Source organism: Austrofundulus limnaeus, unplaced genomic scaffold, assembly GCF_001266775.1.
Source record: "Austrofundulus limnaeus strain Quisiro unplaced genomic scaffold, Austrofundulus_limnaeus-1.0 Scaffold5, whole genome shotgun sequence".
Lineage (NCBI taxonomy): Eukaryota > Metazoa > Chordata > Actinopteri > Cyprinodontiformes > Rivulidae > Austrofundulus > Austrofundulus limnaeus.
This window is the reverse complement of record NW_013952407.1, coordinates 214682-237661: the sequence shown is the minus strand read 5'-3', so window position 1 is coordinate 237661 and position 22980 is coordinate 214682. Positions and strand designations below refer to the sequence as shown.

General features: G+C 39.0%; 1 protein-coding gene across 1 annotated transcript in view; it reads right to left on the bottom strand.

The window, feature by feature from the left end:
* The window catches only part of mettl15 (methyltransferase 15, mitochondrial 12S rRNA N4-cytidine), a gene marked incomplete at its 5' end in the record, with an annotated part of 66839 nt that overhangs the window by 17312 nt on the left and 26547 nt on the right, over window positions 1-22980 (bottom strand). Inside the window, 2 exon segments of the mRNA XM_014026078.1 lie at window positions 599-790; window positions 12816-12952. Of these exon segments, the coding sequence (XP_013881532.1) occupies window positions 599-790; window positions 12816-12952 (329 nt within the window).

Genomic DNA, 22980 nt, shown 5'->3' with positions numbered 1-22980 from the left:
TTATCGCAATAAATTTTGAGACAATTAATCGCCCAGCAAAATTTGTTATCGTGACAGGCCTAATTTCAGCTTCTTTCTGCTACGTTCTGCAAACGTGCTCATTCTACCTCTTTATGTTAAACTCAGCATTTTCAGCTACATTTTAGCCATATTAATGCATATTTTGAATGTTTTAGCTATTTTACAATAAATTGCAACTTTTTTTGTACTTTCATTCTTTTTTCAGCAAATTTAGTTTTTTTACACCACTTTCACCATCTTTAATCTAATTTTAACTTGTGTCCGCTAAATTTAACTTCATATAAATGCTAATTTTAGCTTCTTTTATGCTATTTTAGCTATCGTTCTGCTAATATTTGCTTTTTTGTGCTTCTTTGTTTCTTTTTGGTAATTTTGAGCCTTTTATACTTATTTTGCATTTAAATTAACTTTAGCTTTTAGCTACATTTTTCAGCAATATGCATTCACACTAGCATTTTTGCAGGAAATGCAATTGCTCTGGTTATTATTGTTATTTAGTTTTGTATTAAAGCACCAGTGAGCACTCAGGTAATTTCAGAGGGTCCAGTAGCTCCCAACAGGACAGGAAAAGCCTCACCTCTCTCCATCCATTCTCATGTCCAAGGGCCCGTCCTTGCTGAGGGCGAAGCCTCTCTCCGCCTGATCCAGCTGCATGGAGGAACAGCCAGCATCCAACAGGACGGCATCAACGCTGCCTGGCTTAACGTTCGCGTTAGACAGCAGGGCTTCAAGCTCACTGAACCGGCCGAGCAACGGCTTCACACGACCGCTGGAGGAATCAGGAAAGACATCATATAAAAAGTTATTTATGTGCCAACTTGTTTAGTCTGCTATCAGAATACTTTTTCTACAAAAGCAGGAAGATTTATTTCATTTTTCTGGAAGGTTTTGTTCTTATTCTGGTACTTAGCTGATTAATGAAACCCAGGGTAAAATCATCCTCAAATTTGGTTCAGTCATGTGATCATAGTCACATGACTCATTCAGCCAACCACCTTGTGTGGAGTGTTAATAAGGCCTGCTCCAGCTTCCCTCAGTCAGGTGTGAGGGGAGAGCTGGAGACAAAGCTGCTACAGATCTTAAACCACCGGCGAGCCTGGAGCCATGAACATTATTTCTCCTGGCTAGCTCGCCAATAATGTAACACTAATTGTGGTACTAAAAAGTTAGATAATATATCGACTCAGAAGACTGGGAAAACGACTACAGGAGCWGATGTCAGTAATCAATAAAAACACCACAAAAAGGAAGCTTGGTTGCAGTAACATGTATTTGGAGAAATAAAGTGAATACCACAAAAACAATTAAATATATAAAACATAACCCATAAAATAAAAAAATACATATTTACAACACTGCGGTCAAATTTCAAAGTAATGTGCACAAAGTTTTGTGCAAATGAAAGAAAACCAAACAGTCAKCATTTTCCCATAATTAAATGGCACTGATTAGCACAGTCACCAATTGACTTCCCAACAAAATAAGAGTCCATGATTTTATTGTTTCATGATTTTGAGGTTTGTCCATGCGCAATTGTCCACAACAGGAGATGGATGAATAATACTTTGAGAGTCAGTAAGGAGATGGAGGGGGAAAGAGCACGGACTGCAACAGCCTMCAACCAGACCAGTATGGAGGGATTTTCAGGTTCTCCTGGCTCYCAGCCTGATTTCAGTAGCTCGCCATCCTTTTAACCCAAAAAGGGTCACCTGGCCAATTCCTTTCACAGTTCAATGTACGACAACTTCATGGCTCCAGGCTCACTGGGGTTTAAGATCTGTAGCAGCTTTGTCTCCAGCTCTCCCCCTCACACCTGACTGAGGAAAGCTGGAGCAGGCCTTATTAACACTCCACACAAGGTGGTTGGCTGAATGAGTCATGTGACTATGATCACATGACTGAACCAAATTTGAGGATGATTTTACTCCGGGTTACACCAACATTCCCTTAAAACAGATTAATATGTGGCAGTTAGACTCGGTTGTGTTTAGTTTTGTATTGTGTCACTAATCGCATCCATTCTCTAAAGTAATTTTAGCGTCAGAATAGTAGAATAAAAAAGAACAGGCCTTCATGTGCTTGGATCACTCTGAGGAACCCTCTCACACTTCCAGCTGGGGGAAAATAATCCCACCACCAAGTRCTGGGTCACCTGGACCTCTGCCCAGCTGGTCGCACCTGGCAGAACTTTATAACAAGACATTCTTATAATCTTCAACCACATCAGCTAGCTTCCTTCACTGACAGAGCAAAGGAAATAAATTTGAATTTATGTTTTTAAAAGTTTAATTTTCTGATCTAGCCGAGAGAACCTCATCAAGCTGTGGGGAAAACTCATCTAGTCCTCTTATAATTTGCTTTTTCAATCATTACCCAAAGATCAAATTTAAATAAAACATGTTTTATAGCTTTATTTGAGTTTTCTTGTCACCACTACAGCTTCTGTCTTAGCAGCATGAGTTTTCTCCTGAGGGATTTTGGAGACCTGACACCCTGCGTTAACACTGCTGGAACAAAATCCCAAACACTTAGATCAAAACCACATAAAGTAAARCTCACGTTAAGGTACAAACAACAGAGATCAAAAGTCCACCTTCTTTTAAATCTAGGGTTTTACGTACCAGGACATAATAATCCACAATGATCCACGTCTCATGACCACAGGTGAGTGTTGGAATAGACCAATAATTCAAGAGCTTTGCCTTTCAAAGCAATAAATTTGATCAAAATAGACAAGACTCTCATACCAGCTGTTAAACACGGTGCTGGAGGGGTGATGATATGGGCTGGTTTTGCAGTCATCAGGGCCACAATGAAATCCTCTTCATGTGTAAAACTCACGTTTACTCAAAGCTAAGACACCAACATGACATCCCGCAGCTTTAACTGCCTCACTGTGAATCCAAAAGTGATTCCTTGTCTTCCTTTTCCCAAAGACAACTGTATTAGTTTTATCAMTGAGCTTCTTCCTCGTGTGTGACGGAGCAAGCCTCGGTGCACTCACTTCTTATYGCACGAGCGGTGAGATCCTCAGCATGTTCATGCATTTTTCATGTGACATTTTAACATTGTTTAAACAAAGATGATGGCAGAAAAGAGCAACATGATTTTTTTCTCTCTCCTCTTTACATCAGGAGCAAAAGTCTTTGGCAGCCTTCTCCCCTCAGCCGGTTTCCAGATATGAAAACAGGGGTTTGGTGAAGTTGTTGCACTTTTAAATAACTGCCTGAATTATTCAATATTTTTAAAATGATAATTTCTTTCTCAAATAGGTTGAAACTGTGAGMTTTATCTTAATCATGTAGATATCAAAGGAATGTTTAAAATACTAAATCTGTTGTCTGTGGTCACCTGGCCAGATGTTCAAACCAAGCTTGTGCACAAAAATYTGCTTTTATTTTTTAGTTTGACAGAAAGAAACATTTTCCCAGATGAAATTGTTCAGACCAAACATCACACATTTTCTTAGATAATTGGATATAACTTCCTGACAGAAACTCTAGTCTAGACATTTTCTCTCTTTTTTTTTTTTTACTTATTTTTAGTGGTTTGAGCACAAACTAAATGACATTTGTTTGGCTAACAGCTCACTCCATGACAGCCTCGATGGATAAGTATCAGTTCACGGCAGAGGAAAATAAAAAAGTAAAAAAGTATGCATATTCAATTTGTGTTTGAACTTTCTTTTTGAAAGTATGCAGTGCACTTTCTCATGCCTTGTTAAGTCTGATGTCTCACCATTCTTTGAGGCAACTAGCAACCTGCGCGCAAAGACTGAGTCACTGCTCTCAACACACGAAACTCCATCTGGAGGGGAAAAAAAAGCTTGTTGATTTTAGTTTATGCCCAACATTTATTAGCACGGCACAGTATGCACTCACAAACTACAGTAACTTAAATTTTTTCTTCTCCTTTACCAATTATTATGTGAACGCTTGTACAACATTCACACTACTGAGATCTCTTTTTTTCATCTGTACGTTTTTCAGCACGTAAATTTTTCTACAATTTTTGTGCCATTTCAGCAATTTATTTATCAAAATGTTCAGCTCCTTCAGGACTTTCTGGCTACGACTTTTAGTGTTTCAGCAGTTTATATTTTTGAGTTACTTAGCTTTTTCTGCCTTTTTTTTTCCTCATTAAAAATGAATGGAGCCGTCTTCAATCTCCTTTAAAATGTTCAGAAATATTTTTACTTTTTACCTTTTATTCTGGTTCTGTTGTTTTTTTCCTCTACGTCTTTGTGCTAATTTCAGCAAATTCATTCAATTTTGTCAATGTTAGCTTTTTTTATTATTTATTTATTTATTGCTTTTTAAATTATCCTTCTGATCTTTTCTGATATTCTTCTGCTGATTTATACTTTTTTCTTTAGGCTTCCTTCAGCTATTTTAAGCTTTTTATGCTTCTTTCTGCTGCTGCTTTCTGCTAATTTCAGCTGTTTTCTGTGTTTTCAGCTACCTTATGGTTATTTTGAGCTTTACTTCAGCTAACTTTGTGAAAACTTCAGCTTCTTACAGTTGAAATGAGTAAATATGTGCTCTTTATGTTTCTTTGGGATAATTTCAGCCATTTCTGCTACCTTTTTTTAGCTACTTTTAGGTTAGTGTCAGCCTTTTTTAGCCTTTTCAAAATAAATTTCAAGTTCAAATTTTTTTTTTGCTTATTTGAAAGTTTACTCATTTTCTTGTCAGTTTTAATTAGTTTAATTTATTTTTAATTTATTTTGGCATCTTTTTACTGATGTTTCACTTTTGTCGTCCTACTTTCAGCCAAAGTCAGCAGTTTAAATTTAACTTGCATCAACAGTTTTGTTATTAAACCTTTTCAGCTTCTTCAGCAGCTTTCAACAAAAATCTTTTTACAATAAGCATTCCCACTACAATATCAAAGGAAAAGCAATTTCTCCATATAATATACTGTATGAAGTTTGACTATTTTTATAATTTTTACCCACCATTTTGTACTGCTCATTGTTAAAAAAATCTGCAAATGAACTCAGTCAATTATAGTTTTTCTTCTATTTATTGTAAATTTGGTATATTAGGTATAAAACAACCAGAAATTAACTTCAAATATAGTTTTCAGAAGAAGCACAAACAATAAAATATTCATTGATTTAGAAAATTTTCTAAAGGGAAGTTAATTAAAAGATGTATCACAGAAATTTTTTTAAAAATCAAAATGTTAAAATCTAAAACAGGTTTTAACATATTTTAATTTCTGTATAACCTTTTAGAGAGTAAGCTATTATTGTTCAGAACGATTCCAAGACAGAACTGAAAAATTAGTTGAATGCAGTCCTTTTTCTCTCTCTCTGCTTTGCCACCTATGAGCCAAACTGTCCTCTGGGACACCAACGTCCCTTCTGATATTATTTTACTCAGTTTGAACTTTTTATGTACGTTACAATAACTCCACCTCTGTTGAGATTAACTAGGGGTGTTGGAGAAAAGAACACAAACCGACAGGTCCTTTATTTCAGAACCCACTGAAGACAAAATGGCAAGGGAGCATTTCACCCACGCTGTCAGGGCCTTCCTTTGCTTTGCTGCTGTTATTCATTATCTTACACTGTGGTATTTTGTTGAAAAATCTATGGTGAACTTTGTTGTTTTCCCCCATCACCTGGGCAATCCCTTTGTGTTATTGCCTTCCCGCTAACAGACTCCACTGGATACCTTTGTGGTCATTATTTAAAGTGGCACTGTAATTCCTTTAAGGTGACAGCTTAGAAAACTCTTTTTCTTGGGTTTTACAACATTTTTGGCTAACTTGGATTCAACTTGGAGAGTATTTACTCTGACAGCAGGAGGTCAAACTGTGACTCTGCTGTTTTCTCAAAGCTGGTCCCTAAATTCATCTGATGTTTGGTTGCAAAGGTAGAAAACAACCGGGCTAATTCTCATTTTGAGTTACAGTGGTGTGAAAAGATGGGGGACTTAATGAACCAAACAAGACTGTTGCAACGAACCATTTGATCCCTCACGAGAACATTTCTTGCAAAAATAAAAACTCCCTCTTTACGTTGATTATCCAGGAACTTTGCCCTAGCCTGTAGCGTCTGTATCTTTGAAAGTCAGATCAAATCTAAAAAAAAGGTTCCCCATGAACACTTCTGTGTGCCGGCATGTCTAATCTTAAAAAAGGAAAATTAATTATCGGAAAAATCCAAAATTTTTGAAGAGAATGTGTCCACCCACACGTAGGTGACGAGCAGGCCTTCCACCACATGCTGCGACTTTTTCAACATGTTTTTGTAAGCATCTGAAGGATTTAAAAATATGCAAAACACTTACATAACATTTCTAAATTATTAACTTTTTTATGTGGCTTGGACACAGAGTTTCAGATATAAAAGCCTTATGTAAAGTCTTATATTATTAAAGAGGACAAGTTGCAGTGGTGTCTGTGCTGAAGTTCAATCGTAGGCTCATAATTGCTTAAGAGATCTGGGTTATTTTTGGTTTTGGCGCCGACAACATTGACTAAGACCTTCATTTGTTTAAAGCTATCAGTGCATCTTAGCAGATCGACATCGCATGATTTAAACAATTTGTCAAAAGTTGAACTCAAACGTCAAAACTCTGAAGAGTAAAACTCAGGCTGACCACAAAAACTCACGCTGAGGTGATCAAACCTTAAAACACAGTTAAGGCTTAGAATATGGAGGGATCAGCCTCAGCTGCTACCACAACATTTTAAATCAATTATCAATTAAATTATTGAGTTATATCCAATGTTGTGTTATTAAAGATCAGTTGACTATGGTGATTTTCTTGAGATATTTTGCCATTGCCCAGCCTTCACCTTTCAGAGGCGGGCAATAATGAAATGCTGATGGTATTGTTCAGAGCTGTTAAAGAGGGGTTCTGTGTAAAGTTTCTGAACATTTTTATAACTTACCTGTTGTAGATAATGTTTTGAATAAACTAAACTTGAAGAAAAAGGTTTATTCTGACAGGACAGCCATGTTAAACCATTAATTTTTTAAAAATTAATTATGACCCCCGCACGCGAAGCGTAAGCGGGAGTCGTATTGTTTTCGTACTGTTTTTTGTTTTGTTTGTTTGTTTGTTTTTCTCTGGAGATTTTTGGTCAACCGTAGCACAAAAACGGCTGCACCGGTCAACAAGAAATTTGGCAGGACTGTAGTTGAGTCTGACCTACACTGCGCCAGCCAACGGTTTTACGATAGACCCCATATTTGAGGAGGGGGCTCCTTTCAAAGTTTGGGTGTCAGGACATGGAAAAATGGTTATAACTCAGAAACTGTTCAACATAGAAGCTTCAGATTTCTTTTGTTGTTTAACTCTGATGAAGCTCTATCCATCAGGCCCGCCAATCAGTGCCCCCCACCCCCTGGACCCCCAATTTATCTGAAAAAGGTGTATCTGGACATACAAAATGCTTATAACTCAGAAACTGTTAAACATAGGAGCTTAAGATTTTTTTTTGGTTATTTAGCTCTATCCATCAGGCCCACCAAGTGTATTTGTGCGCTTATGTATAGAAATAATTTGTGTTTGTGTAATATTGGTAAATATTTGTTATTGATATTGATATCCGCTGAATTTTTCATATCAGTGCATCCCTAATTCAGATGTCAAATGGGAAATCTCTRGAGACCTTCTGAGATCAAACGTGAGTTCAATAAACTTGGCCGATGAGGAAGAAACGATGTTTGTGGACTATATTTAACAGAGAAAAATAAAACAAAAAGACATCTCCGACGCCCACTGGACTGGTGAACCACAGCAGTTTTGTCTTGTATTTTGGATGCCCCTCCCTGTTTCCATCACTTCTCTTTCTGATTGGCTACATGTCTCCTTCAACAGGCTGTGAGCTCGTTTGTCATCAAGGAACACCACAAATTGCGATATCGAGCCAAGACCATCCAACATATGAATAACCCAGATTTGTGGTTGGAGTGGTCCAGATGTCCTTACGAGCCTCTTAACACTCCACACACGGCAGGAATATCTTATAAAACTGTCTTTACAGCTATCACCATAATCAGGGCGGCCTTAAGACGGTTTGTCAGAAGTGCAAAATCAGGTCAAAAATTGGCACAATTATCTTGCCCTGCCAACCCAGCTTTATGCTGCACAAGAACTAGTTAAGCTATCTCCAGCAGAAAACATAGCAACTGATCTTTTCACAGAAATTACTTCACACCATTGAAGATTTGCTGTTCCTGATGCTGGCACTACAGTCCCAAAAAGTGACGAATGCTCTTCCTGACCTGGGCTCAAACCTGCAGCTGCAGGATCTCAAAATCACACCACCGACCACCAAACTACTATTGTAAATAAATGCTTAATACTTTGTCACTTTTAGCTATTAGCTAGCCTTTTGCTACTTTTAGTTTTTATCTAGTCTTTAGATATGTTTAACTTGTGGCTTTAAAAGTTCAATTTCAGCTTCTTCTGCAAATTTCATCAAGTCATTAAGCTCGTCATTGCTTTTCTGCAGAAAATGCAATTTCTCTAATAATCTATATTTTTATTTATCCTGTTTCAGTTAGTTTACAATAAACCAAATATAATTCACTAATTAATTACTTTGATTTATTTTTTCTTGATAAAAGCAGGTGAACGAACACAGAGAGGACATCAGGATCCTTCTCATGCTTATTCAACACGATGCTGTCTCTTCACAAATCAAGCCTGAAATATTCCCTTGTGTTGATCTCCTCAGTTCTTTTACCTGCGTCACTGAAGCCAAAGACAAGATGCTGATTGATTGCTTTCAGCAGGGGAGCAGTGATGAAAATATCTACAGTGGAGTGAAGGGAGAAAAAGGGAGGAGAAGGATAAAAACACAGAGAGTCTGGTCTTTCAAAAATGCTTTTTTTTTCATGAATGAGCCTCAATTGGCCTAAAGACAACCACAAAAAACTTCCTGTGGTTACTGTCATTGAAGCCAGAGGAAAACTGTGTTTTTGTCAATAAATGACTGTTAACGCTTCAGATAATCTCTTCTAGAAATAGAAAAATTTAGAAAGTAACTCCTGGTTGAAAAGGCTAAATTACATGAGGACTTGATTAAAACGTATCGATGAAAGGAAGATTACAAACAAAAAAATGTTGTTTTATAAATATAACACAAATAATTCTTGATTATTTTATTGTGTTCAGGTAAAATTATACTTKGGGAAAGTTTTACATTAGATTTGTAAATAAATTAACAGTCAACCCAGAAATTCCTTAAAAGCCTTTCGACATTTTTCATTTTTTGTAAGGGTGTCAAACTAAAGGTAAGAACCGAAGGGAGTCGTCTGACACCCTAGTTTTCAAAATAAAAGCCCTGTGTAGTGTCTGGAAATGTTTAAAGGCAGAAACTGCACCGTTTTTGCTCACCGGTGGAACAAAGACTGTTTGGGGTTAAATCAAAATAAAATATATCATCACTGAGAAAATAAAAATAGTTTGTCTTATTTGCTAAATCAAAGTTGTTAAACTCTTGAAATATCAGGTGTACAAATATTGACCCTTTTAACTCTTCTCCTGCCCTACTCACACTGTTTCCCTGTTTKCCCATTTCACCAGCTTCCAGTAAAACTCTGACTTCATTTAGAAATAACTTTCCGTCACATAACCAAGCAACCAGTTTTTCAGTTTCTACTTTGCAGATCGACCACTTCAGAAAAACAGGTCTTTCTTACGTTTTCTGTTCAAATTTTAAATCTGCAAATGACTGTTCTTGTGAACAAGACGCCTCCACCTGAGGCAAAGATTTAAATAAAATCCCCATCTCTAATATTACTAACACTGTGCTTGTTCAGACGCACTGTACAACACTGATGTTCAAAGCCGGTCTGCAGGTTTCAGAAAGCATTTTATCAAACTTTTAATTGATCTAAATTGAGATGAGAGCTTAGCGGCACAGCTGATCTGATTCATTCCAATCAAATCTGATTATTTTCGGTCTCAGTTAAGCGTGTYCGTCAGTGATGGGGAGGGGGGGGCATCGTAAATGGAGCTTTGATAAAGTGAAACACCATGGCAACTGGTAAATAAAAAGCAGAGCTACGCTTAAAAACGAGTGCCCTAACAAGCGATGACAGTGATCTGCTTTCACCTTAAAGAAAAGGAGTTCATTAGTTATAAAATCATTTTAGAGCATGTGTGAAATCTTCAGTTTCTTACTTACTTCTTACTTCTTACTAAATCCTATTTAATTTGTTGTTTATATCGATACATTCAACTGTAACCATGCAAAGTAAAATCAGATCTGATGGGAATTTATCCTTTTAAACTGTGAAATAAATGGGACAGAGTTGTTAGGCTATAAAATCATAAATGCAGTACAGAAAGAGCATTATTTTCCTCTCAGGTGAAAAATAAAGTTTCTAATGAGAATTAAATAACCTATTACTTAACCTATTGCTTACCCGTAGTCGGGTCGCGGAGGCAACAGGTCCAGGAGAGAAACCCAGACCTCACTCTCCCCAGCAACACTTTCCAGCTCGTCCTGGGGGACCCCAAGGCGTTCCCAGGCCAGAGAAGATACATAATCCCTCCAAGAGTCCTGGGTCTTTCCCGGGGCCTCCTACCAATGGGATGTGCCCGGAACACCTCTAAAGGGAGGCGTCCAGGAGGCATCCTAATCAGATGAACCACCTCAACTGACTCCTTTTGACGTGGAGGAGCAGCAGCTCTACTACGAACTCCCCCCGGATGACGGACCTCCTCACCCTATCTCTAACACTGAGCCACCCTACGAAGGAAGCTCATTTCGACTGCTTGTATCCGGGATCTCGTTCTTTTGGTCATGATCCATGCCTCATGACTATAGGTGAAGGTTGGAATGAAGACAGACCAGTAAATCAAGAGCTTTGCCTTTCGACTCAGCTCTTTCTTCACCAAGACTGACCGAAGCAACGCCCTCATTATTGAGGATGAAGCCCCAATCTGTTGATCCATCTCCCACTCCATCCTACCATCACTCGTGAACAAGACACCCAGATTCTTAAACTCCTCCACTTGAGGCAGAGACTCTCCCCCGACCCGGAGGGGGCATTCCACCCTTTTCCGGTCGAGAACCACAGCCTCATACTTAGAGGAACTGACTTTCATCCCAGCTACTTCACACTCGACTGCGAACCGCCTCTGTGCACGCTGAAGGTCTTGGACTGAAGAGAACCACATCATCTGCATACAGCAGAGACGAGACCCTGAGGTTCCCAAACTAGACACCCTCCTCTTCACGACTGCGCCTTGAGATCCTGTCCATAAACACTAAAAACTGGATCGGAGACAAGGGACAGCCCTTGTGGAGTCCAACACGCACTGAGAACAAGCTCGACTTTGTGCCAGGAAACCTAAAGTCAAAGACGATAATAATGAGGAGGTAGGATTCCTTTTGAGCAAATCTGAACRTCTCATTGAAAAATTTGTTTCATTTTTAAACATGTTTCTCAATAGGTCTACTTAACAAGCCAAGCAATCCAAACTCAACGTTTTTAATCCTGACAACTAACCTGGTTTAAAATCTACAAAACGCACAAAATTTCCAGCAAATCATTAAAAACATCCCATCAGTCTGTGGGATCTTATTAAAACTGCAGATTCGATGCTTGTTCCGTAACGACCGGTGCTTTTTTTCCCCCACATTTATATTGTTTACTGTGGGTGCAACAATCGCAGTGCTTCCAGTGCAGGTAAGTCATGGCAACAAGAAGAATCGCTGCAGAGAACAGCACGGCTCAACATGCAGGATGCAGATCCTGTTAAAGACATGGCTGAGTTTTCACCACGTAATGCTTTTTGTAAGCACCTGGACACCAGATTGTTCCCATGCTTTAGTAAAACTTGGTTCTGATTGACACCGACGTTCAAAAGTTTGCATTGAGTGGGGGGGTTACACTTTCCTCCAGACACGGGAGTGCGGAGGAGAAAGAAAATCCTCCAACCCTGACGTGTGGATGCACAGCGTAGGCAGGCAGGGTCTTTTACTCAGGCTCCCAATAATATTGGTTAATTGCTAGATTTCTCTAGCCTCTCTCAACTTGCATCACGAGTAGGCGTGGAGGAGTTTACAGCGGGGGTATATTGCTGCTGACAGAATACAGTGTTCTTATTTTCTCTCTCTCCCTTAATTGTCATTCCCCGCTCACAGGCACAGTTCTCCGGCAGATTCCCTTGAGAGAGGTTTCCCCAGAATCTACGTAAAAGGATTCCTTCCCACGCCACGGTCTTAGGAACATCTCATTTTCATCCACCCGCGCCTTGCTCATGCACACACACACACACACTCCCGCTCACCCTGGCACCGTGTCCTCGTGTCTCCCTGTTCGCTCACTTTTATGTTTGCAGTTTCTCTCTCTCTCGCTCTCCTCCCCTCCCCATAACTTATAGATCCTCCGTGGGAGGCAGCATCTCCCTCACACAGCAGGCGTGGGCCCTTACTCTGACAAATGACATGCTGGGCCCACCAGCTTTGCGTGGGGGGAAGAGAAGCTTTAAGTTAAGGAGGAAGGATGGATTTGATTGGACGGTGAAACTCAGGGGCTGTATCTTGGCAAGCTGCATTGGATCGGGCTCAGAGAAGAAGTGAGAAATAGAGGGAAAGCCGCATTACTGCTGTTTATCAAGCCCACAGTATGTTTTAAGAAAAGAATGACCGCAGAACCTAACACTTCTTAAAACTGTCAAGCTGTCGACTGCGACAATAAAAACTCGCTGTGAAATATTAGTCGTGTTACAGTATAAACATTAGTCTAGACGGGGTGCAGCTTTAGGCTCTGAGTTAGAGTTGATCTTTTTCTTTTTTTTTAATAAATCACTTACGAGTGTTCCCTGGCCAACTGCTGGGCCAGAGAGAACGCCGTGGGATCTCGGTCCAAGGCCAACACCGTGACTTGGGGAACGGCGCTCAYTATTGCTTTGGTATGACCACCGCCTCCAAATGTCATGTCCAGGACCACCTACATGCGAGAAYGAAAGAAAACAACACATTCTCTCTCACAACAGGGCGCTTTAAACACGATTCATCACCGTCATCACGATGTTGGTTCATCGTTCAAGTGTTTCTTTTTCCGTGCTGAAGTGTCGCATCAAGAGAGACTTTTTTTCCATCTCATCTGAGGTCATTTCAATATTAAGAAGAAAAGCAGAGGAAGTTGTTGATTTCTTCTCCAACAACAGAAATGAAAGTTTACACCTGAGTTAAATCTTGAATCAAACTTTTATTTGTTTTTATTCATGTCATGCAAATTTTATTACTTTTAAAGATCCATGTCAGATAAAAAATGATTGTGGTAACAGAAGAAAGAAATTCCAGCACATAAACATGTCTGAGCCGGTGTATGTTTAATCATTCTTTAAATTGGTTATAATCTCCTGCAAGTTCTGGCAAATGTCAGTGACGACAGAGCTCATTTCCCATCGTTTGTTTCCTCCTACAGCAACAAAAACAGCAAAACATAAAGAAACTAGGTCTCAGTGTTAAACAACAAACACTGGCTCGCTTTTTGCCAAACACTAATGATACCTGATTATCAATAATTAAGATTGTTTGTAGATGATGTAATACTGTAAATGCTTTATACCGGCAGGTAATAAATCAAGCCTCATGATAAGTAGCTCCGGTTCAGGTGCTGGTCACGTCATCCATCCAGACAAATCAGAACTCCACTTTGTACCCAGCCACTTCAACCACTGCTATTTTGCACCCAAGCAAATATGCATGTTTCCTTACATACTGTACATAAAACCCTGTGCTGCACAGATCCTTCAACCCTACATGCACTTATGCTTGTGTTATTAAAGGCACCAGCTACATGTGACCCTGTACATCAAAAGGTGCTTTTTTATTGCCAGTATTATATACCATAAACATAATGTGCTTTTTCTTCTTCTTTTGCACCATGACCGACCTGCATGCAGAAAGGCCACGACCACACTGGAGAAAGACATGTGAATTTACGGGGTAAACACAACCGATCCTGTGTGTGTTTTTGGGTAAACATTTATGACTGACAGTTATTTTATGAGCGTAACGCCTGATTTGAACTGACAATTGAAAAGTTTCTTCTGTCTTTAATTTAAGGCTACTCAAAAAAACCGCTGGTGCTAAATGTCCAGACTGATTCAAATTGACCTCTCTGTGTTAAAGGAGACATGTCATGCTTTTAAATCTGTATTTTTAATTTTTAAATGATAGAGTTGTGGTCTATATAAAGTGGAGCTGCAATGCTTTGATCTGAACTCCTTGTTATTGTAGCTCCACAGGCCCCTCTTTCATCCCTGTTCTGATGTGCGTCTGAGAGCAACTCATTTTGGTGCTGTGTCTTTAAATGCAAATGAGGCGCTTCACACCCCGCCTCTGTCCAGCTTCCAGACTGGTTCGTTCTAGTTTGCTAAACGGGAATAACATCATCAGCACGGTGGCTCATTCAGAGCTAATGGGTACCTTTGACATTTGAATCGATTCAGTACCAATATCCAGTACCTGGGAATCGGTACCAGTACTTAACGGTACCAATTTTCTGTATTTTATGTGTGTTTTTTTTAATAATAAACTTATTTTTTTATTATAAACATTTATTTCAGAATATATAAAATTTAACAAATATCAAGACAACATCCAACTCTTTGTATTGTAACATCAGTTGTGTAACTTATTTCTTTAAAGTGAAAACACTTGAAAACAAGACTGTTTTGTCTTATTGTACAAATTAAAATCCAGCTCCACGTGTTTCTATTGGTGTCATTTGCCCACGAGAAAAATTGTGTGATGGAGGTCCATGGAAGGCAAATAAGTTTAAATCAAATAAGCAAAAGAGGATTGAGTTAAAATAAATAAAAGGTATTCAAGCTACGTTTTGAGCATCCAAAACGCGTCCAACGCTTCAAGTTGGCTGCTTGTGCTCTTTACTGTAGGTCAGACGTGTTCGGACTATCCGGAAGTGCCTCTGTTGTTTTCCTCTGCTGGTCTCTGTTTAATGGTGGATGAAATAAAGAAATTGGCGGTACTTTATTTACTTTGAGCAAGCGAACGTKYTMTTCACAAGATAATTAATCCACCAGATAATTCAGAGGCGGTCTGTTTGGTGAGTTTCACTCTAGGAGCTGTGCAGCTTTCATGCTACGTTCAGACCGAACTCTGTTTACTGAACCAGCGGCTGCTGACGTCATTACGCTCTTGTGTGATGCTGCGTTCAGGACAAGCATGGAAAACTCACCACTCTTACACCAATACGGTCACAATGATGCGTTTAGGTACCGAAACATGGTACCTTTGGATTTTAAGTGAATAGGTACCCAGTAGTACTGACAGAATTTGGTCGGTACTTATAAAAAATATTGAATTTGGTACCCACCCCTATTGGGAACTCACACCTTATAAAATTAATAAATATGTGGCGTTAGTTATATAGCTAATGCTATATCATCAAACACCCTTCATTTTTAGTCGTTTTTTTTACAATTGAAGTAATTTTTTTATTTGGCGTCATATATTTTAGCTTGGGTGCTAATGCTAAAGCTAACAGGCTAAGCTGATGTTCTCCTTCGCATCTCTGTTGTCCTCTATCTGCACTTTCAGTTTTATCCTGAGTCATTTCTCCATCCTTGTCTCTGTCAATGGTTTCATTTAAAAGGGCTGATCATCAGATATTGTCAACGATTAACCTTCAGAGTTGATGGAGCTCGCTCGCACTGCACTGGAGAAAAAAACAACAAGATTTGTACCAGCAGAGGACCTAGCGAATGTCATCATTTTCCCAGAATGTTTTGCTGCGTTAATAAAATGGCACCATCCATGTGAACTTTTTTTTAATTTGTAAAAACTAAACAGCCTACATTTTTAGTCTTTCTTTTACAGTTGAAGTAAATATTTATCAAATAATTTCTAACGTTACAAAAAGTCAGGGTTCCCTTTAAAAGTGAACTTTGAGTAAAATTTGTGTGGTAGTTGAGAGTCATCCTTAATGCATTCTGAGTCCTGACACAGATCTCACAGTATCTCATAATGTACAAGTTATAACAGCTATAACTCTGTCTCTTCTCAACATAAGATGATTTTAGCCTAAATCTTGGGCATTAAAGGTGGCGGGTGATGATCATTCCAAGGAATTCCAGTTTTGTTGAATATATTTATAATTTCACAACCATCACTGGTAATCTGGATGTTTTGCCACCACTGAGTGACCACACGTACAGCAGTGATGTTGGTGCATCTGAACACCTGAATGAACACTCTTTATTCTTAAAGAAAAAAAAGCAACTTCAATTTTTAAAGCATCAGAATAGGGCCAAACAGCAAATTAATTGGACAGATCTAGGATTGGGTCAAAGATCATCACTGTAAACAAACCTAAACCAACAAAATCATCAATACCTTAGTGAGGTTTACTTTAGTCATCACACAGCTCAGTCCTCATCTAACAGCTGCCTTAGTGAAGGCAACACAAGTTGTTACCATGGGAATCTTTCCCATCTCTACAAAGATTCTCGTAGCTTTAGTCGATGAGAAGGTTGGTCAAATAAACATTTTCCATATAAACACACTGGATAAGTCACTATGTCATACAAGTATTGACACCACAAGAACTAATGAGACAAATCACGTCTCTCCCTGATATCAATTAGAATTTATTGTTTAAATGTTTGGGTGTTTGTTGGTGCAATGGGTAACTAACTACAGAATCTGCTGCAAGTAAATGAGCTGTGCACTATCTGCAATCTCTCAGGCTTCTGCTGGGAAACAAAGTCTTTCAGTTCCTGTGTAAAGGTCTCAAGCTTCACAAAAAAAAAAAGTTAAACTACTTTAGAGTGTGAAAAAATGCTAAAAATAAATGTAAGGCCTGCAGGAGCTGTTGGGTATGAAAAAACAACAACAAAGGTTGTGAAAAGAACATTTTCCTTTATTCATGGATTTATTTACTGGCCGACATTCTTAACGAGTTTTACTCAAAGAAAAATAAAATGCAACAACAGGGGTGAGTGTGTGAGTGAGTGTGGCATTAGAGAATTATCACATGAATCACTGTAGATACATTTTCATAAAGCTACAGAAGGTAATCACTGGAAGTTCATCTTCAACTGATTAACATTTGGAGTCAACCCAATTAAAGATGYCCACCAGAGAACATCAATGGTTAAAACGGCCAACTTTACAGATACTGAGCTAAAAGTTGGTCTGATAGTAGCTGAGAGCCATTCCTAACACGCTGACTGAGGACTACACTTTGCCCAATATTTCAGATAACACTTTTGTCACTTCCTTGTTGGCAACAACCCTGTTTGTTAGAGAAATCTCCCATGAACCATTGTGAAAGTGTCAGAAAGTAATCTAAAACTCCTTAACATTTGAGCTGTGTCTCTATTCATTTATCTACCGCATACAGTACATCACTGCCCCAATTCAAAGGCTTCCCCTCATGCGGACGAGGAATGCGGTCCAAAAAAATCTTGAAAATCAATGATGCATCCGAGTATCCTACCTGGCAAAGGATATTCCAGGATTAAATGCACTACCAAGTCAGCATAATTTGGATATTCATCACAAACTAATTCATTTGTTTTTAAATGTAAGTTTAACAACTTAGCTGATAAAATTCATGCTGCAGTAAGACATTAAATAAATCGAACTACAAGTACTGATACTGGAGCTAAACCCAAATTATAAATGTTTTTTTTATTTACATGCAACGGTTTAATTGTGAAGTTATTCGGTGAAAAGACGTGTAAATACATGTCTCAATGAATTTTAAGTCTGAAGGTAAGTGATGTAAAACTGACCAATTTGGTAACGTGGTAGTGCATGGTCAGGCAAACATACGCCAAATGAAGGCTAGACCGTCTCATTTCACAGCAGCCTACCTTGAGTGGGAAGGATGTTGCCGACAGTGTCCAGGTGGGGTACCATGTATTGAGACACAGCCTTGGCGTCAACCCAATTCAAGATGGCCTCCACGTAGGGTTGGGCAATATTGGCAAAAAAAATTAATCACAATTAATTGTGGTATTTAGTCGATAACAATTAATGACGATTAATCTCCTGGAGTCCCTGGACGCCTACATGTCCTAGTCACATGACTAATTTAAATCACTAGTAAAAATCTGTTCCAAATTGTGTAAAAAGTTAAGACTTAAGGCTATACATCAACTTTTAAATTGTGTTGATAGACCAAGTAAAACCAGAGTTATGATAAATTACAGAAATTATTTTTAAAATATTCGTAATATTTGAAGCGGAGAGGAGCATCAAGCGAACTGACCGGGGAAATCTCCAGTCGGTCTGCCTGGTGCCATTAATCATTTTAATCGTTTAGTGCCAAAAAATAATCTATTCGTTATTTTCTGACGATTAATTGGCACAATACAATTTTTTTACCCCACCACAGGTACATTTTGGTGTGGTGGTAGCTCAGTTATCCTCAACGTGTTCTTTGACAACTACAACTCTGACAACTCTGGGCAATCCCTTCAAGGAATCTTTAATCCTTAATTTTAATAACATTTGAAAAATGTAATAATAACATTATTTAAGCAAGCAAGTCCCATTGAGATTCCAGATCTRTTTTTCAAGGGAGGCCTGGGCCTGAAGGCAACCTATTGTAAATGTTTTTGGGGGTGGGGGAACCCGGAGTACCTGGAGAAAACCCACACAAGCACGAAGAGAACATGCAAACTCCACACAGAAAGACCCCAGGTCCGACCTGGGGGGTCGAACCCAGGACCTTCTTGCTGTGAGGCGTTGGTGCTAACCACTGAGCCGTTGTGCTGCCAATAATTAATATTTTATTCTTCATTCTTACTTTGAGTAAGAATCTATTGTTTGCTATTGACAGAAGTAAAATGTTTTTAAGATGAATTAAAGAGAACTTTGTGGATAAAAATGAGTAAATGTCTGTTGGAACTGTGTCATTGTTAATGTGCAAATAAATAAATGTTAAACAACGTGTATTAATCAATCGTGAGGAACTGATAAAATGACCTGCCAACCATTACGCAGCATATTTCCTGCATGTCAGGCTGTCTCAGCTGGGTTCATGAATAATACACAAGAAAACATCCATGCAGATAATCTTCATCTGGGAAAAAATGGTCCTTCCGTGTTAAAWCAGCGAATAAACAATCTAAAGAAAATGTAATGGATATGTTTAACTTTTTGTATTTTCTTTTCATGCACGGCCTGACATTTATTCTAATATCAGCAAATGGTGGGAAACAGATGCAAAACGATACAGAGAGGAAATGCTACCTTTCCCCCACAAAAAACATTAAACCTGCCGATCAATAGTGACGTTGAAGGTGGGGTGTGTGCGTGCATGTGCGAGGCAAGAAGTGATCAATGGCGGTTCCCTCTCCTTTCCAGCGCACAGCAGCAGATGGGGAGGGGGTGTGGGCTAGTGGGATGAGTCACACGCATAATGAACTTGCCTGTTGTGCTATTCAGTAAAAAAAAAAAGGGAAAACAGAAACACATACAGCAAAGTAGGCTGGCTTTTATCAACACAAAGAAATCAGAAGATAAACTGGCTCTCTGCTGGAGTGAGTGGCACTTGTCACAATAATCTTTTAGTCTGAAAAATTTAAGATAAAGCTTTGTGTCACAACCAGAAGCTGATTGTTAATATTAAACTGGATTGTCATTTAGATCTATGAGCACAAATAATTATACATATTTTTTAAAGGTTTACAGGAAGTTTTATCCTTTTTACTCTAAGCTAAAGAGCTCCACTGGAATTAAAAAACAGAAAAATGAAAGGTGGATGTTTACGGGGTTATTCATAGGGTTTCATAACTCTTGTTTATTCACTCTGAGGGAAAACAAGCTTTTTCAAAAAATCCGGATGCTGCTGTGAAAAACCTGCTGCTACTCCTGCCGCCAGATGGACGGAACAACTTCTTGAAAAGATTTGGTGATAATAGGTTTGGCATTTGCGAAGATGACWGACACCAAACTTGGGAATGAGTCACTGACGTTGATATTTCATACGGAGCGGTGCCGGTGAGGCGCCTCACCTAGACCGTGCCCGTTTCAGAGAAGGCAGCAAAGTGGGCTCAGACGAACCTGAAGCACACTGTGGTGGGTTTAATGGTGAGGTGTTTAAATGCAGAGGAAAAACAATCAAAATTTAAAAAAAGGGGGCTGCTCGTTTGTGCTTTTGCACTGTGTGAGGGGTGTGTAATATCTGCCTTTCCCAGCAGAGGGAACAGAAGAGTTAGGAGTGGTCCAAGTGGCGCAGTCCTWCAGTGAGGCTGCAAAGTGTTTCAATGCAGGACACATCAGCTGTCATCACAGCTTTTTTTAATAATAAAAAAGAAACAGATCCTCTTTTTTTTATTATTTCTAGTTTTAAACGGATGTGATCTAGGGGGGAAAAAACATGCTCTTCATATTAACAAAATTTTAAAAGACAGCTCGTCCAATTATGTCCTGACCATGTGGAAAAAAAGACCCTTATCTCAAGTGTTCTTGTGGTTGAATTCATTAGAAGAAGGGGAGCAGGAACCTGAGAGAAGCCCGAGTACTCACCTAAATCCTACTTGTGACACCCCAGACCAGGTCAGTTACAGTGGGGGATCTAAAATGTCATTGAGGGGAGTTTTTACAGATCTTGTTACACCAACACGCAGACCATTAGGGAGACAGATACACAGGTACAGGATCGCTTTTCTTGTCGCGTCCGTTGCCATGGCAAGACTGGAGGTAACCGGTTTGCATTTCTTTCTCTGTCACACAAAGTTCACAGCGAGACGCAAGTGCGAACAAATTTAGCTTGTTTGCAGCACGAAAGCGCGACACGAGAAAATAAAAAAGTTGGGAAAAACTAGTTTTTCCTGCTCTTCACAGCACCGATTGGTTTACAGTTAGGAGACAGATTTTGGATTTTTTTTTTGTTGAGAACTGGGGGAGCAGATCATCTCTTTGCGTCTTTCGATTTCGTTTAAACGAGTGTCGCAGCTTCGTACGCCGGTGTAGCAGGTAGGAGGCGGACGTGCACAAAACAGATGGCCAGTGAGAGCAGACGAACTCAAATGGCATGAAAGCTTCCCACAATTATCCTGTCAGGAGATTATGTTGATGGTGATCAGTCATGTCTGAGACGCACGCAGCCTTCTGCCTCATCTACCTAAATTAATTACTTCACATACATTAAGTACTACATGTGTTAAAAGAGAGTGGGTCAGGGAGCGATATGAGGGCACTGAGTGTTGACGGAACTCTTTGCCAGAGGGCTCCTTCAGAACGAGCCTCTCTGTGTGACGAACTAATCTCTCTTTTGTCAAAGGAATGCTGCAGAGTTGCAACAAATACGTTCAAATACGTTCATTCCTCGTCTTTTCAGTGCTGTTTGCACTCTCTTGCCAAGAGTTTAAATAAAGGCTCTCAAAAAGGTGGTCAAGACGAGACACGTCTTCATGTGTAAGAGCACCATTAGTTCAATTCTCCACAAAAACACCTCCACCTGAAGTTTTTAGGTCATTTTCAAAGTGGTGAAAGAACAAATCCTCTCTCAGGTGCAAACATGATACAAAAACAGCTTTTTTATTGTAAATACCATTACTTTTAAAAACGTCTGCTGGTGTTAAAATATATATATATAAACAAGAATATTAGAACATTATGTTGCTATTTGTCTGGCATGAGTTTAAAGGGATAGTTTGGGTTTTTAAGTGGAGTTCTTATCAGTATTCATAGACCATTTTTTCCTCACATTGTTAAAGGAGTTACAGTGTCAAAACCACTAAGTTTTTACATCGGATTTAAATTCCTTTTAATGTAATGCCAGATGTGCATTTTTTTCCTCTCTAGCCATATGTAGCTCAGAGTAACGTTTGTCCTCCTCCACCTGTTGCTGCGAGCTGCCAGCTGTGACTGATTCCCAGAAAAAGTTGACGTTTCTTCAAACGTCTCCAATCCCCAGCCAATGATGTTGAAGAAACATACGGTAGAAAGGTATAGCTCGCAACTAGATGAGCGCTGTTTCCAAACAAATGTTAGCAACATGCTACAAAAGCTAACGTATGCTTTTAAAACAATTTGCTCACTCTTTTAGATGAAATTAATTTTGAATTTATTCACGTTTGTGATTAAATTAGGATTTCAAACTTGATAAACAAAATATCAATAGATGATCATAGAAAATGGAAAATCACTGAGTATCTTTAAGGTGGACCACTTGCTTAGCACTGTTGCCTTGCAGCTAGAAGGTCACAGAACCGACTCCAGAGCAGGATCTTTATCCCAGTTACATATTCCCTTCTGTGAGTTTTCACTGGTTTCCACCAACAGTTCAAAAACATGCATGTTTGGTTTATTGGTAACTCTAATGTTCCTAAACAGCCCTGTGATGGACTGTTCAGGATTGCCTCACCTCTCACCCAGTGACTGCTGGATACGTATACTGTAGGCATAAACCAGGAACCAGTGGGTAAAAAACATGGTTGGATCAACGTGGATGACTAGATCTTTAATGGAAACACAAACCTTAGACTTAACGTGAATTACTATCTAATGCAAAAGTGATGGAAATGTTAAAATTTGTAAGTTAGCATTAGCATAAACTGCTATGAAAGTATTAAGACTGGAGTGGTTTTTAGATGTAAGAAATCAGCTTTGGAACTGGACCCACTTAGACTAGCTGTTAGCTCTACTCCTCTGAGAGAACCTGAGCCTGGTTCTTTAAACAAACGACAATCTTGGTGATTTCTACTGCAAGTAAGATGCTGACTACTTATAAACACCCTGTCACACTGTAATGTTTTAGACTTTTACCAACTTATAAAAGTTTAAAGACATCTACACTGAAGAGGGAATTAAAAAAGTCAACTAGAAGCCTCTTTATGGCATGTACAAACTGTAATACTAACAAACTGGTCAATATACACTCACCGGCCACTTTATTAGGTACACCACGCTAGTAACGGGTTGGACCCCCTTTTGCCTTCAGAACTGCCTCATTTCTTCATGGCATAGATTCAACAAGGTGCTGGAAGC